Source organism: Heptranchias perlo, chromosome 31, assembly GCF_035084215.1.
Source record: "Heptranchias perlo isolate sHepPer1 chromosome 31, sHepPer1.hap1, whole genome shotgun sequence".
Lineage (NCBI taxonomy): Eukaryota > Metazoa > Chordata > Chondrichthyes > Hexanchiformes > Hexanchidae > Heptranchias > Heptranchias perlo.
Window position 1 is genome coordinate 16,489,038 of NC_090355.1, and position 16,369 is coordinate 16,505,406.

At 39.8% G+C, this 16,369-nt stretch overlaps 1 protein-coding gene across 1 annotated transcript in view; it reads right to left on the minus strand.

Annotated features, from left to right (window-relative positions):
* The window catches only part of LOC137300521 (multiple epidermal growth factor-like domains protein 9), a 252,252-nt gene that overhangs the window by 101,329 nt on the left and 134,554 nt on the right, over positions 1-16,369 (minus strand). The window contains exon 3 of the mRNA XM_067969622.1: positions 5,750-5,889. Within this exon, the coding sequence (XP_067825723.1) occupies positions 5,750-5,889 (140 nt within the window). The remainder of the gene's footprint in view (positions 1-5,749; positions 5,890-16,369) is intronic.

Sequence of the window (16,369 nt, forward strand, 5' to 3'; positions counted from 1 at the left end):
TGCCACCAGTTCTTTGTTTGCACTGTTGATCTTGGTATCACCAGTCATTCTAAAAGTATGCATTACAATGAATTCCAATTGTGTGCTCTGTATTTATCTCGCTCAAAACAGGACTTCACTGAAATTCCAATGTGCGAGCCATTTGGTAAGAGTTCTTTATAAATTCCAGCAGAACTGCTGCCAGTACATTGAACTTTACTTGACTTTAAGCTGTTTTTGTGAGTCGAGCAGCTTTTTACAAGGTGCTAGTTATAGTAGCTGACAGCATTAAAGTGAAGGTAGGATATAGTGTTGAATGGCAAAGGTAATAAAAATGAATTGGACATACAAATAATTAGAAAATAGCTGCTTATCCCATCCCAGTTCTATCTGTTCAGATGCAACTGAAATGTCATTTTCAAAACAGTTTCACAAAACACATTGATCCAAAGCCAGAATTAAGCTGGCATCCTCAATAACAATCTTGATTTGAATTTGTTTTGTATGTGTTATTCTGAACTCATATTTCTGACTGTTCCAGATGTGCATCTGGGCAGCAACATTAGTCATTCATAGTAAATAACATTGAGCACTAGTTCTGCATTCTAAATCATCTCCGGAACTTCCTTCCCTTACAATTAGATGTTATGAAAAGATCTAATTACTGGTGCCGCGTGTCCATCAGTTTGTGAACCAAAAGTAAAATAAATGGTGCTTATTTGTACTTTGCTTTTTTGGATGCTTGTAGGCCTAGTTGGCCTACTTTGAGTCTGAATGTAACTTTAGAAAAAGAATGTGTACATGCAACAAAATGTCACTGATCTCCAAAAGGATTTATCTCCAATACATCACCAGATGGCTACTACCCAGCCACATCAGCTGCTAAATTTTCATTGGAAGCTACACAATTACAAGATGCTTCCCCCTCCTAAATAAGAACATAAGAACGTAAGAAACAGGAGCAGGAGTAGGCCAAATGGCCCCTCGAGCCTGCTCCGCTATTCAATAAGATCATGACTGATCTTCAATCTCAACTCCACTTTCCCGTCCGATCCCCATATCCCTTGATTCCCCTAGAGTCCAAAAATGTATCCATCTCAGCCTTGCATATACTCAACGGCTCAGCATCCATCCACAGCCCTCTGGGGTAGAGAATTCCAAAGATTCACAACCCTCTGAGTGAAGAAATTCCTCCTCATCTCAGTCTTAAATGGCTGACCCTTTATCCTGAGGCTATGCCCCCTAGTTCTAGACTCTCCAGCCAGGGGAAACCGCCTCTCAGCATCTACCCTGTCAAGCTCTCTCAGAAACTTATATGTTTCAATGAGATCACCTCTCAATCTTCTAAACTCCAGAGAATATAGGCCCACTCTACTCAATCTCTCCTCATAGGACAACCCTCTCATCCCAGGAATCAATCTAGTGAACCTTCATTGCACCGCCTCGATGGAAAGTATATCCTTCCGTAGGTAAGGAGACCAAAACAGTACTCCATGTCCGGTCTCACCAAAGCCCTGTACAATTGCAGCAAGACTTCCTTACCCATGTACTCAAACCCCCTTGCAATAAAGGCCAACATACCATTTGCCTTCCGAATTGCTTGCTGTACCTGCATGTTAACTTCCAGTGTATCGTGGACAAGGACACCCAAATCTCTCTGAACACCAACATTTAATAGTTTCTCACCACTTAAAAAATATTCTGTTTTCTATTCTTCCTACCAAAGTGAATAACCTCACATTTCCCCACGTTATACTCCATTTGCCACCTTCTTACCCACTCACTTAACCTGTCTATATGCCTTTGCAGACTCTTTGTGTCCTCCTCACAGCTTACTTTCCCACTTAGCTTTGTATCATCAGCAGACTTGGACACATTACACTCGGTCCCTTCATCCAAGTCATAATATAGATTGCCAATAGCTGAGGCCCAAGCACAGATCCTTGCGGCACCTGACTAGTTACAACCTGCCAACCTGAAAATGACCTGTTTATTCCTACTCTCTGTTTTCTGTCCATTAACCAATCCTCAATCCATGCCAATATATTACCCCCAACCTCATGAGCCTTTATCTTGTGTAACAACCTTTTGCATAGCACCTTACCAAATGCCTTTTGAAAATCCAAATATACTACCACTGGTTCCCTTTTATCTACCCTGCTGGTTGTGTCCTCAAAAAACTCCAGTAGATTTGTCAATCACGATTTCCCTTTCACAAACATGTGGACTCTGCCTAATCATATTAAGATTTTCTAAGTGCCCTGTTACTATATCCTTAATAATGGATTAGAGCATTTTCCCGACTACTGATATCAGGCTAACTGGCCTATAGTTCCCTGTTTTCTCTCTCCCTCCTTTCTTGAATAGCGATGTTACATTTGCTACCTTCCAATCCACTAGGACCGTTCTAGAATCCAGGAACTTTGGAAGATCACAACCAATGCATCCACTATCTCTGCAGCCACCTCTTTTAGAATCCTAGCATGTAGGCCATCAAGTCCAGGGGATTTGTCGGCTTTTAGTCCCATTAATTTCTCCAGTACTTTTTCTTTACTGGTATTAATTACTTTAAGTTCCTCACTCTTGTTAGACCCTTGGTTCCCCATTATTTCTGGTATGTTTTTTGTGTCCTCTACTGTGAAGACAGATACAAAATATTCGTTTGATGTCTCTGCCATTTCCTTATTCCCCATTATAATTTCTCCTGTCTCTGCCTCTAAGGGACCCACGTTTACATTCGCTACTCTCTTCCTTTTTACATACTTGTAAAAGCTCTTACAATCTGTTTTTATATTTCTTGCTAGTCCACTCTCATATTCTATTTCTTCCCTCTTTATCAATTTTTTGGTCATCCTTTGCTGGTTTCTAAAACTCTCCCAATCCCCTGGCTTACTACTATTCCTGGCAACATTAGAAGTCTCTTCTTTTAATCTAATACTATCCTTAACTTCTTTAATTCGCCATGGATGGATCACTTTTGCCCTGGAGTTTTTATTTCTCAATGGAATGTATGTTCGTTGAGAATTGTGAAATATTTCTTTAAATATTTGCCATTGCTTATCTACTGTCATCCCTTTTAATCTAATTTCCCAATCTATCTTAGCCAACTCGCCCCTCATACCTATGTAATTGGCTTTATTTAAGTTTAAAACTCTAGTTTCTGTCTTAAGTACGTCACTCTTGAACTCAAGCGGATGAAGCTTAGAAGCTGACCATTGTAAGTAGACTAAATTCTTTCAGCTGTAATTTCAAACTCGCCGGACAAGTGTTCTCAATTCTGCACTTTGATTTTTACAGTCTCAGCTTGCATCCAACATTCAATATCTGGAGAATGGTGGTGTTACACCAGGGTTAAAGTTCACCAACTGGACATCTTGGAAAACCACATGTACATGACCCAGAAAAGTTTAGTGTTATCACGGAAGTAAGAGTGCAACATGCCAGAAAGAAACACCTTTATCACCATTAAGATATACATCTATTGGTCTGATTTAATTTTAAATGTACATCTGTATCCTGCATACACTGCACGAAGTAAGCAGTGTAAAATAACTGTCAGAAATGCTTCAACAGAAGTGCCTGCATTTAACAATGAGGCTTGCAGGGAGCAAGAATGAGATAAAGCAACTAAAATGCCAGACTACTTGAGAGTTAACAAGATGCCTCTTTGGGATTGATGTCTGAGTAGGATGTGGGGACCTGGTGATTAAGAGCACAGGAGTGATGTATCACAGCTCCACAGTCTGCTGCTGCCGCCTTGATCTATACAGCAACAACTCAAAAACAGCAGTGTATCTCTCGGTTTGCATTTCGGCTGCAAACTGAGGTGAAACCCAAGGCTGGAGATGTGGGTACTGGGTTCAATTTTACTGCACTTTGTATTCCAGAGTGGATTTCCAGGTAGACTGAAGTAAAACATAGAATGTAAACGGTATTTAAAAACAAAAATAAGAGAGCTTTTAATCCAGGTGGCCCAGTAACTCTTCGAATGCAGCAATCCACTCCTAATCTACTTACAACATTGATCATGGGCCTTGTTACAAATTTTGGGTTGGCCGTTGATGTCCCCTAGAGTTCAGTGCCTGTAGGTGATCCTGAGGCTTACATTCATGACTGCCTGTACTATTCATATGTTAGCATAATCCAAGGGCATAACAATAGTACCATCTTGTGATCTGAACTGGATATTATGTCCTTTGCATGTGCCTTCATGTCCACTCTGCTGAGTTTATTATAGTTTAGTGTAATTCCAACAATAATAGGTGTGGATGATCACTGGAATGTCTAAACTAACTTCCACTGTCTAAAGCACTTTGATTCAGATGCTTTGTCTGAATCCTAATCTACTTTTCCCAGCTCTGCTGTTCTGTGAATTTAACCCCTTGAGAGCTTCATTTAATTTAATCGTAGCATTTTTCACATAAATTTCACCAAGGCCCTCTGGCAGCAGCACAGCCAGAAATCCCAAAACCTGACTGATGGTGACAGTTAAACTCACCTGCTCTCATTGAGAGAGTTTTGGTTGAGTTGTGAGACAGCATGCCTGGTAGGAGAATGTGTTACTTCAATGAGAGAAGAAAAGCTGACTGGGCCACTCTTGGTCCAAACAATCTTTTGTGGCCAATCATGCAGTGTCACAATGGTGCCAAAGAGAAGTCTGCGATCTATATTGTCCTATGCTCCTTGACAATTGAAGTGTGGCAACCAGCGACTGTGGTCACTTTGTTACAAGAGGAAGAAGCAGAATCATACTGATGAGTACGATTCACCCACTCACTTCATCCCACCATTGGCGGCCGTGCCTTCAGCTCAGCTCTGGAATTTCCACCCAAAACCTCTCCAGCTCTCTCTCCTCCTTTAAGACTCTTCTTAAAACCTACCTCTTTGACCAAGCTTTTAGTCACCTTTCCTAATATCTACTTCTTCAGCTCGGCGTCAATTTTTGTCTGATTACGCTGCTGTGAAGTGCCGTGAGACATTTTCCTTCGTTAAAGGCGCTATATAAATGCAAGTTGTTGATGTTGAAGTCACATAAAACATCTCACAAAGCCTTGCTAGCCAGTCACGACTCCCTTCAGAAGATTTGCTCGTTCCTCATTATCTTGTGAAAAAGAGTTCCCTTCGCTCTCTGGTACTTGATATGATTCTTACAGAAAGACTCATCAGCTTTTCACACACCAGTGCTATTATTGGGATTTCAGTCAAGTTGAATGACATATCTGTCAAATTTTTGTGCTATGCTCTATGATCTGTTGGAAAAAAAACCTAGCAGTAAAATGATCGATTTTTTTTTCCCCACTCAAAATTGTGTTGTGTCTGTAGAGAGCATTTTGAGTTGTATAACCTTACCAGTGGTTGTAGGTCAGCTAGTGGTTCCAATGGTTGTATGGGAAGCAATTTGAGGTGGTAAATGAAGAGTAATGAACGGCACTTAAGTGTATTGCACAAGTGTGATTTTTCTCACAGCAGATTGGTACAAATATGCTTCATAAGTCTGGTGACAACACTGTATGCCACACTTCCTAAAGCAATTAGATTGAAGCAAAGTAACTCCTGAACACTCCACAACAATATTTCAGTTTACTCTGCAAGCTGTTTTCTTTTGTATCAATAATATCACAACTGCTGACAAAACTGCATTTATTAAATGGTTAAAAGCAATATAGATATGTGGGTGACACACAACGTTTGCTGAGATCGCACAAAATCTCATCACTCATCTATTAACCCTTAACATGCCATTGCTTAATGAGAATTCCAGAGTGCTTACCAGTTCTATGGTCACAGGTGTTTGAGTGGTTGTTACATTTACAGGGTCTACACCCAGCTTCGCTGAACTTGTAATGCAAGGTCTGACACTGGCTACATTTCAGGCCAGATACCCCTTCTTTGCAATGGCATCTTCCAGTGCTGTGAATAAAAAAAGAACAATTATGAGAACAGGCCAGTAATGGGGAAATTATCATTCAGAAGGAAAATGCATAAAACTAGATTGCAAATAACTCGTTATAACTTTTTAGATCTATTGCTTAGTCTCTATTAATAGTTTTGTGTGTTTTACAGAAATTTAATTTAAATTCATGTTAAACACTTCTATCAGTGTAGAGAGTAGAACATTTTGATATGCTGTGTGTAGTTAAGCCCAAGATTTGCTATAAACAGGGATTTACTATCTAATTATGAAAAGCTATGTACAATGGTCTATCATTTCTATCTGTAAAACTGATGAGTGACTTAACTCTTTCGAGGACTCCGGTCACTTATTAAATGAACTAAATTTAAAAAGTGGATTGGAGAACACAATTTCGGAATTGTTCCCTAATATTTGAATTCTACACTTTCATAAGTTTAAAAAAGAATCATAGGTTCTATCCTCTGAGTATGTGGATGTGTTGAAAGTTAGGAGATATACTGTACTTTAAAGGGCTGATCCGAATGATTTAAGAGATGCTTTTCCCAATAATCTGAAAGGTACCTTGATAAAATTGTAATTTTAAATAAATTCTGAATTGAATCTGTTATGGTTTAACTCCATTGAAAAATGAGTCAACATTCAAGAATAGTGTCTTCCCAAAATATATAGAAAATCTGTAAATGAGAAACAGTGACAGAACTGTCATCACAATCATTACTTTGAGTCAGTGCTATAGGTGACTGGCTAAAGCTCCCACTGAAGCCACTAATAGAGAAAAATAAACACCCTTGATGAAGTGATGCCTGAAAAGTATAGCTGATTTATTACAGGACACAGCCATTCAATAAATAGCACTTTTTATCTAAATGGTATAATTAACAAACTCAATATTTTCCTTTAATTCTCGACTATACAGTAAATTAAACAGACCAGGTAAAAGTAATCTCATTCTTATTAGGTTAAAATCTTATTTGGCAATGAAGAAAAGCAATAAAGTAGATGGCTGCAGTGGGTACTATTCTCTGATCCTGGGTATCCATTTCCCCTCCAACTGCATTCATTTAAAAAAAATCTCTAACTTGATTAGAGAAAAGCCTAAAAGTACACTCTAATTGGCTGAGAGATTGTGTAAAACCTATTCAAACGTCGTGACATCCATACTGGTGTCCACAAAATTGCACAACCCTGGTTTGTTCCTGAGAACGTTACATGTAGGTTTTATGTCCTCCGCAAACCTCCAGGTTAACATTCTGGAGTGACTAACTATTACAGATTTCAATTCTATTTATAAATCCAATTTATTTGATTGTTGATAACAATGAAGTCAAGGGTTTGTCTATGTGGAGGAGGTGAGCACACCATCTTTTGCTACATGGTAAATCATTAGCATGTTAAAAGCCGAGTATGTGTAGGCCTTCTCTTTCATTACTGACTAATTACATGTCTGGTTTTCATCAGCCTAAGAACCTTCCGTTATTCTGCAGGAGAGCTGCTGCTGAGCAGTGAGGAGCATCACAGCCAACAATGGAAACAAATGGAAATCATTTAATATAAAAGTACAGGCACACAGCTTAATCTAAAGGCAATCAGATGCTCAGTTGAATGCACAGCACAGCAAATTCTGTTTAGTGTGGTGTTCAGTTCCATTCCATCCCCATCAAGATACATAACCACAATAAATATATACTGTCCCATTCATTCAGCACATTCAACTGTGAAGGTTTGTTTGAAGTTCACTTATTTTAACTATCTGATTTTATTTTTACAAACTTTCTTTAAGCAATTATTGAACTGTACCCCTTCATGTATTCTGTATTTGCATACTGCTATGAAATTGATATGTTTTTCAGTTTTTGTTTTGTTTTATGATTTCTCAGTGAGGAATTCTGTCCATTTTCCAGAGACATCTTGCAGAAATTTTGTTTATTTTTTTTTATTTAGGTGTCAAGGGCTGAATGCTGCATTATGATCCAGGAAAATACACTGTTGTGTAAGAACTTTCACTGAACCGATGTACACATTGTAACAGAAATTACTGATCGACAGAAATCACAGTATTGTCCCTGATACAGTCACAAATAAATTCTATTGAGTAATTCTACTTGGTTTCTCACCCTGGGATACACATCAACGAACTTTTTGGGAACTGTCTTTGGGCCAATCTAAGCTGGATTTAGAGGTGGTGAAAATCAATGACTACACAATATATCAGTAACTGTACCCGATAGAGTGAAACCTGTAAATTACGGATGCCTTAGGGACTAGCATCAGCTGTCCATAAGGTGTCCTTATTTTCAAAATGGTCATTCGATATACTGTAAAAATTTTGAGTAGAATGGGGAGTTCTTTACCCAGCACCAATAGCGGCAGAGAATCCACTATTTCTCTGGGATAGAGCCATGCAAGCATTCAGTGCCAGAGATAAAGCGGTTTCTCTGCCACGATGGATGCTGGGTAAAGAGCTCCCCATTCCACAAAAGCCGTTTCTATCACAAAACCCATTGTCACCTCGCATGACCGGCATACACCAACCTCACGAGAATTTGGGGGCAGAAAGGAAGCAAGCTGCAAGGGGGAAGAGCCAGTGATCCCACCTCAGTGATACAGCAGCTTTGTAACAGGCTGTATCCTGTGATTTAAGTTGTAAAAGGGCTTGGTGTATTGAAGGCTGTTTTTAGTTTGTAATTTGCGAGTGTCTGTGGTTTCAGAGTGCCTCTTGTATATTTTACCATGTAAGTTATTTGGGTCTCTTGATAGGTGTCCATTTTTTAGGAGTGTTCATTCACACAGGTTTCAGTGTACAAGGAATAGTGTTATCTCTCCTGGAAAGTTATTTACATTTGCAATCAGGAAACTAAGCAACAGAATTCCTACTGACTAGAAAAGAAGCATTAGCTGAAATCTTGATGCATTGTCCCTTATTGTTCTGCTATTGGAGGTTGAGGCATCTCAGTCGTAGCCTTACGAATAGGCAAGTTCACCTGCTCTTGGTCAAAGTCACTGGTTGGGGTGATCCCCTGTTAGCCATTGCCCCATCTCAGGAGAAATAAAAGCAAAAATATCTGGGAAAACCTATTGCACCTTGAAAAATACCCCTCCTGTTGACTGAGGAAAAGCGGTGCAACTTTGGAACTTTGCATCGTTCAAGCTATCCTTTTCCACCCAGCTGAATGATGTCAGTGCAGAAAGAGGGCGACAGCAGAGGGGAACATGACTTCAAAATAGTAACAATGTATCATTACTTGATATAAAATCCTATAAATATTAGATGGTGGCAGAAATTTTGAATGTTGCTAACTTTTCTCTTTTTTGTTATTAAATACATCCAATTTCTGAGTTGTTTTGTTCTCAGTGGGAGACACTGGCAAGGCTGCATTAATTGCCCATCCTTAGTATAACTGAGTGCCTTGCTAGGCCACTTCAGAGAGCTTTGAGTCATATGTAGGCCAGACTAGATAGGGGTGGCAGGTTCCCTTCCTAACTAATGTATTTTTACAATAATCCAGTCATTTTGTTGGTGGTGCTAGCCCACAAATGACCAGATTTATTGAATTTGAACTCATGGCTTCTGGATTGCTGGTCCAGGACTGTAATCGCTATGGTACTGGAACCATGATGTAAAAGTCCTAATGAACTCTTGGTTTTCTTGTGTCCTAAAACTAATAATGAGTAGCTGGATGTATTCAAGCTCTGCATGTTGTTATAATTACCAATCATCAGCATTTTTCACAGCCAGTCAGCATTTTGGACCTGGTGTCTGCTTGTCTCTATTTGCCGGTAGAAATCAAAATGACAGCTGACCAGTATTATTATGACTTTACCTTCTCTTTCTTATCTTTCTCACCCCTGCACTCATTGCCAACAAAAACTCATCGTCATTGAACCCTCTGATCAGTGAAAGTTGTTTTGTCTTTGGCCTAATTTCACACTACATTGGTAACTTAGAATAAAACGTATATCAAATAAATACAATTTAATAAGTTTCGCAAATTTATAACGAACAGAAAAGCAGCAATGAATAATAGACCACCAGAACTTAGAACTCTATTCAAAATGCGTTTGATCTACTAAATGTGGCTTCAAGCTTCTGTGAATATTCAATTATTGCTCCACGCAGATGCTGAAAAATTGCAGAAAAAACACATTTTACAACATCAGCAAAGGTTTTGTGAAAGCTCAGCTTGTCCCAAGTGGCTACAATCACAGCCATTTCTCAATTGGGTTATTACTGTATCATTAAATGGAATGCCACGTCTTGTAAAGTGTTCAAAAACTGCACACAACTTTTTCCAAAGGCTGGTACTGCAATTTGCGGGCCTTCTTAATATTTGATAGCTTCAGCTTATATGAGTCACTGTTCTTAGGAAACCATGTATCCACCTGCTCTGCCTAATAGTCTTGATACCATGATGTACAGTATCGTTAATAATCTTGGGATTGATTTTTTCCTAAGACCTATGTGGTTTCTTTCCAGTCTTGTAAACAGTTATTTCCAGGATTGATTTAGTTTGTTGGTTCAATTGTCTATTGGCTATAACTCACGGCATAGTGAGGGTGTATTGGTATTAACTGCTGTGTTAATGGTACAGAGCTTGAAACTACACCATTCTCTGGAGTGTCATTAGCCCTAGACTGGAACCATCGCCCTTGGTTTACATCCATGGTCACATAATAAAGTTGCCTTGCTATTTCTTACTGCACTTTGTAGTTGACACCATTATACTAAACATCCAAATGGTACATAATCCATAGACTCTGATCAGTTCCAATGTGCTTTTAAAGTGAGTAATTCGTACATAAACTTTTTAAAAGTTGTAATGCAACATTAGGCGAGGGAGTGGGACTCGCTGGATTACTCTTGCATAGAGCCGGTGCGGACTCGATGGGCCGAATGGCCTCCTTCCGTGCTGTGACTGTTCCATGATTCTATTCTTTCTTATCATCTCCATCAACAATTTATGGCTTGCATAGCTGAAATCCAACATTACAAACAGAAGTGAAATAACGGGTGTTAAAATGGCAGGGTCCATATGAGTCTGCCATTCTGTCAACTCGAAGTCAGCTTTACCGCACCAGGGCAAGTGTTCGGAGTAGTTTAAAAAGTGCTTTGCACCTGTGAAATTGTTCAATATTATGATAAACTAAACAATTACCAGAGACATCACTAGTGTGCAGTTGGCAATTTATGCTGTTTAAGAGCTAACAATTCAATGAATCAAATATTCTCTGGGCCTACCAGCAGACTGATTCACAGAACCAGACTGTATAACCTAATACTCAGCCTTGCTGGAGGGAGTGCTTAGAATAATTGAAAACATAACACAAGTCTATGACAAGCCAATAAAAGTACTTCAAAGCATTCACTCCTGTTTTTCACTATTTTGTTCCAGGGCATTATTCAGTTTAACTTTTCCTATTATAACCATAAAGTTAAAGAAGCCCACAGTAAAATGTCGGACATAGGAATAATTGCTCCTAATTTGGAAATTCTGGGACCGCAATTCAGTCTTTGTTCTCTGATACTCCAAAGAAGTTTCCAGTCTGATTTTTTTTTTGCCTTTTAAGTCATATTTCCACCTTGCAGTGAGTACTTTTTGCCCAGAGATATTTCCCCATGTTTAAAATTAGTTCCAGCTCAAAATCTTTTTTTGCTTCAGGTCTGGCTGTCTGTCTTTTCACTTGATTTTTGCTGTGTTATACCGTATACAAAAGATGAGGTAGAGCCAAAGTGACTTGGCTGCAAATTGTGACCAGTGCTTAGAATAAAGGAGTAATGTGGGGAGTGGCTGTTTACTCCTAAAACTGATACACATTCATTCCTCTTGTTGATCATTTCTTGAGCGCATTCAGGTTCACAGTGACTTATCTGTGGTTTACATTCAGTTGCAAATTAACTAACAAAACAATAACTTGCATTTATGTAAGCGCCATTAATGTAGAAAACGTCCCAAGGAGCTTCACGGAGGCATAATCAGTAAGAAATGGAAGCTGAGCCAAAGAAGGAGCAATTGGAAGGGCTGACCATAAGCTTGGTCAAAACGGTGGGTTTTTAAGGAGGGTTTTAAAGGAGGAGATGGAGAGACGGTGAGGTTTGAAGATGGAATTCCTGCGTTTGGGGCCTAGTCAACTGAAGGCATGTCTGCAAAGGGAGGAGGTGTGCAGAAATTCAAAGCCAGCGGAATGGAAAGTTCAGGGGTGTTGTAGGGCTGGAGGAGACTGCAGAGATAGGGAGGGATGAGGCCATGAAGGGATATTGGCACTGCAATGGTAAAGGCCTACTAATAATAGAAAAATAGAGTATGGTATTTAAAATGGCACAGTTCATAGTCAATCTTGGAAATGGCCAAATATTCACTTCACATATCTGGTCATGAGTTTTAAACACCTTTAACTGCCTGAGGCTCAAAGCTGCCAGTTTTGTCTGTTTTCCCATAGTGGGTGGAGGAGGGGCGGATGTGGGACCCCTACGTAGGGGAAAAGGAAAAATTGTCAATCTGTCACCTCTCCTTCATTAAACTTTGAGTGTTGTTAGAGAAGAAGGTCATGGTTCATTGAGCCCAGTCACCTGCTCAGATGGAATGGAATCATTGAATGTGAGAAATAGAGGGATAAATGTGCAAGTTTTAAACCAGTCCCTAAGTCTGGGATCTTACATTCTAACACCGCAGTTAAACTACCCAACTGATCTTTTTCCACAACAGCAGATATCTACTTTTTCATGGGTCTTACGAGTTGCCACCAGACTCATGGGCCTAAATTTTAACCCTGAGTCAGGAAAACGGCGGGTTGGGGGGATTCCTGACGGGAAACCCGGAAGTACGGGTTTCCCGGATGTCCTTATGATTTTGACATAAGGACGTCTTTTATTTTTTTATGATGGTTTCCCACCTAACAGGCCAGCCTGATTGACAGACTGGCCTCAGCCTGATTGACAGACTCAGTTGGACGGGGGAAGAGGATGCGAGAAGGTAAAGTATTAGATGGGGGGGGGGGGGGTGTTTGGGGATCGTGTTTGGGGATCATCAGTGGGGGTCGGGGGTCACCAGGAGGGTCGGGGGTTGGAGTCAGGAGTCATCAGAGGGCCGGGGTCGTAGATTGTTGGGGGGATCGCTGCAGGTAGTCTTGTTGGGCCGGGGGGAAGCACTCCTGCTCCTCCTGGCCCACAAGCAGTACTATAAAGGTACTTACCTGCTGTTTCGGGCCTTCTCACCCTCTCCCCTCCTCTCACGTGGCAGGAATCCCAGCCCCCAGGGGTTAAAAACAAAAAAGCTGTTAAAATGGAGGCCCACAACCTCCTTGAAAGCTTTTAGTGACCGACCCGCCTCCTAAGAGCCGATTGGTCGTCTGCCCCTCATCCCGCCTCTGTTAAAACCAAAAATAGGCAGGTTGGGGGCGGATTTTAGATTTTTAAAATTTTCACTGACCCCCCCCCCCCTTCCCCCCGCTCTCAACCCACCCATTTTTCTGAGTTAAAATCATGTCCACGGGCTCTGCTTCTACTGCATAAATGGTCAGAAATATAAAAGGGGAGCGTGGTACCAGGAGGTCGATTGATTGAAATTGGCACTAGAATGTAAAAAGGCTTAAGTGGCAATCCTACTGGATAATTCTGCTTCTCACAAATGGGATCACTGGTTTCTTCCAATCTTCTACTCAGCACATTCCCATAGAATTATTCAGCAGCATGATCATTCTGGCAAAAAAAAAGCTGCACCTTCTCAGCCTTTTATTTTCCTCCATAAATATCCTTTATCCTCAGATTCGAATTATTTAAGTAAATTCCATCAGATTCGTAAGGAAAATAAATATTTCTTTAATAAGACAGCACTTTTTATTGTTTTCATTTTGTCACTCACTCTCTCCTCTCTTCATACTAATTTTTGAATCTGTCCTCCCAGAAGCAACCCCTGGACACTTTCCTTTTTATTTTATTCATTTCTATAGTTCAGACTTCATATTCTCACTTCATATTTTATTCTTTCCTTTTTATCTTTTCTGTCGGTCATTTTATTACCAATCTTAAAGCGTCATTTTTTTTGCAACCCACTTCTCAACTACGACTTAGTAAACATTACGCTCCCCAATTGACTCAACAAATGTACATGGGCATCTGGACATTGCTTTTTCATTCATTTTGCTATCTGTACAAAGAAAAATATGCCATAGCTCACACTACATAAAGCATTAATAATTATCTTCACAAAATCTTGTGTTTTTCAAAATGCATTAAAATCAAATCATTAATCCCTTCATTAAGTACATGGAGCGTAGTGACATCCCAGGGCCCGATTAAAGCTGCTGCATAAAGCAGATTGGATTGAAACCAGAACAGTGACCGACCGTCCTCTCCCTATACTGAAATAATGTATGCTGCAAACAAAATCCAACCCCAGAGAATGTCTTTAGGCTGTAATATGATAACAGGCTTTGAATGGTGGTTATAACCCATTGAAACTTAATTCTCTGTGTCTGAGCCCTTTCTACATACCTACAAGTTCACAAGCTCGGACCATTTTTAAATAAATCTGATTATCAATTAGCCTTGAAATTGTTCTTTATTTCAGAAGGGACTGATGCAGCCTTTTCATATCTTTTTCAAAAGGAAAAGATTAATTTGTGAGCAGTTGGATTTGTACATATCATTGGATTGCCTTATTTGTGTGTTCAAAAAGGCTTGGCCATGAGAAAAAGTGGGTTCAGTGCCATGGGCTTCCATTTTCATTTCCATAGAAAGCATATTGCTGCCTCAGAATTTCTGACAGCAACAATCGCGTCATTGCTCGGAATTCAGAAATGTAACAGCGTTTTTAGTTTAAAATCTTGTATCACTGTGCAACAGTGGATCATTTGAGATTTTGTTTCAATTGAAATTTGTTCAAATGTTTGCTGCACAGGGGTAAAAATTCTACTTCTACGATTCTGTTAATGGAAAGTTAATGGATGGAAAATCACGCCTGGGAGTGCAAAATTTTGCAATTTATGAAGCGGCATTTTTCCCCCAGAATTCCCAAGCACAAAAGGGGGAATTTTAACCCAGCTGGCCAGCTGCCTCTATCCACCCATTTCGGGAAGACAGCTGACCGACAGGATGTTAAAATTTGCCAAGCCTCCCAAGGAGACTCCCGGGCGGGAAGGTTGTCTGTCTCCCCTGGCTTCCCACCCAGGAGTTACAATACACCCTTAAGTGTCATGTGGTTATTTTTTATGCTTCTTAAAAGGGTTCAGTTATTTTCCCCAAAATATTCTCTTAACTTAGCCAAACCCACTCACTTTTGGCATTTACAGTGGACTCTAATTATTAGCACCCACACTGTTGAAGAGTTCCCTCCCTCCCCCATGTTTGATATGCATCTCAAAATCCACTCAGATTTATGAGCTCAGGCTGGTTTGTCTGAAATGTTGCAACAGAAGCATAACCAGAGCTTTGGAGTATCGGGCTACAGAAGTTAATCTGAGTGCTTGTATGCAGTTGTCAGACTTCACTTAAAGTACGATGATATATGTGCGTTGGAAAATGCACAGAGAAAAGCAACAAGAATAATCCTATTCTGGGCTTGTTAATTGCAATTCCAGCGATCCCACAATCAATCTAAATATCCATCAGTGGATTGACACATGGCCCTTAAAACACTGTGAGCTCTGCTGGCCTGTTTATTGTGCACGAGGATCAAAGAAACTTGTATTTAATTCTAAGATTTGCTGCTGTCTCAATATGTCATTTTTAGTACATTAGAGGTCATTTATTGCCATCTGATTTCTCACTTATCACCTATGTTTAGAAATGGTTTAGTTTTTTGCCACAGGTACAGTAGATTCATATCATTGCTTCGATCATTCATTGTTGTGATATTTTCTGGATCAACAATGTGTGTTGATGGTGCATTACCACTGTCACATCAGATGGCATGAACACTGGACAACCGGTATAAGACACTACTGACTGATTACAATATTTCTAACATAAAATATTCTTTCTGGATGTCTTTTGCTGCAGCACAAAACTACAGCATCCTGAGCACAGTTATGTCTTTCGCGATTGCTTCACAATTATTATGAACACATTGTGTTCATATCTAAAGGACCTGCCTGGATTTTCACCTTCATTTCTCTGCTGCTTGCTGCCTATTGGTCCTTGTAACTCAGTGACTAGAAGCAGGGGTCCCTTTAAACAGCAATTACAAATAAAATTTCCACAACCCAGATTAATGAAATTGCTACAAAAAAAACCAAATTTCTTCATTCTGATTTGTTTATAACATGCTATTGCTTAAATGGCCCCATAAGGAAAATGGTTCTGTGGGAGCTGCAGGTAGATTTGCACAAAGCTTTTTGGTCACTGGATGATATTTCACTATAAGAAAATAAAAACTATGAACTGTGAATCACATGAGTTTGCAGGCTGTGTTTTTTAAGATGTGGAGATGCCGGTGATGGACTGGGGTGGACAAATGTAAGGAATCTTACAACACCAGGTTA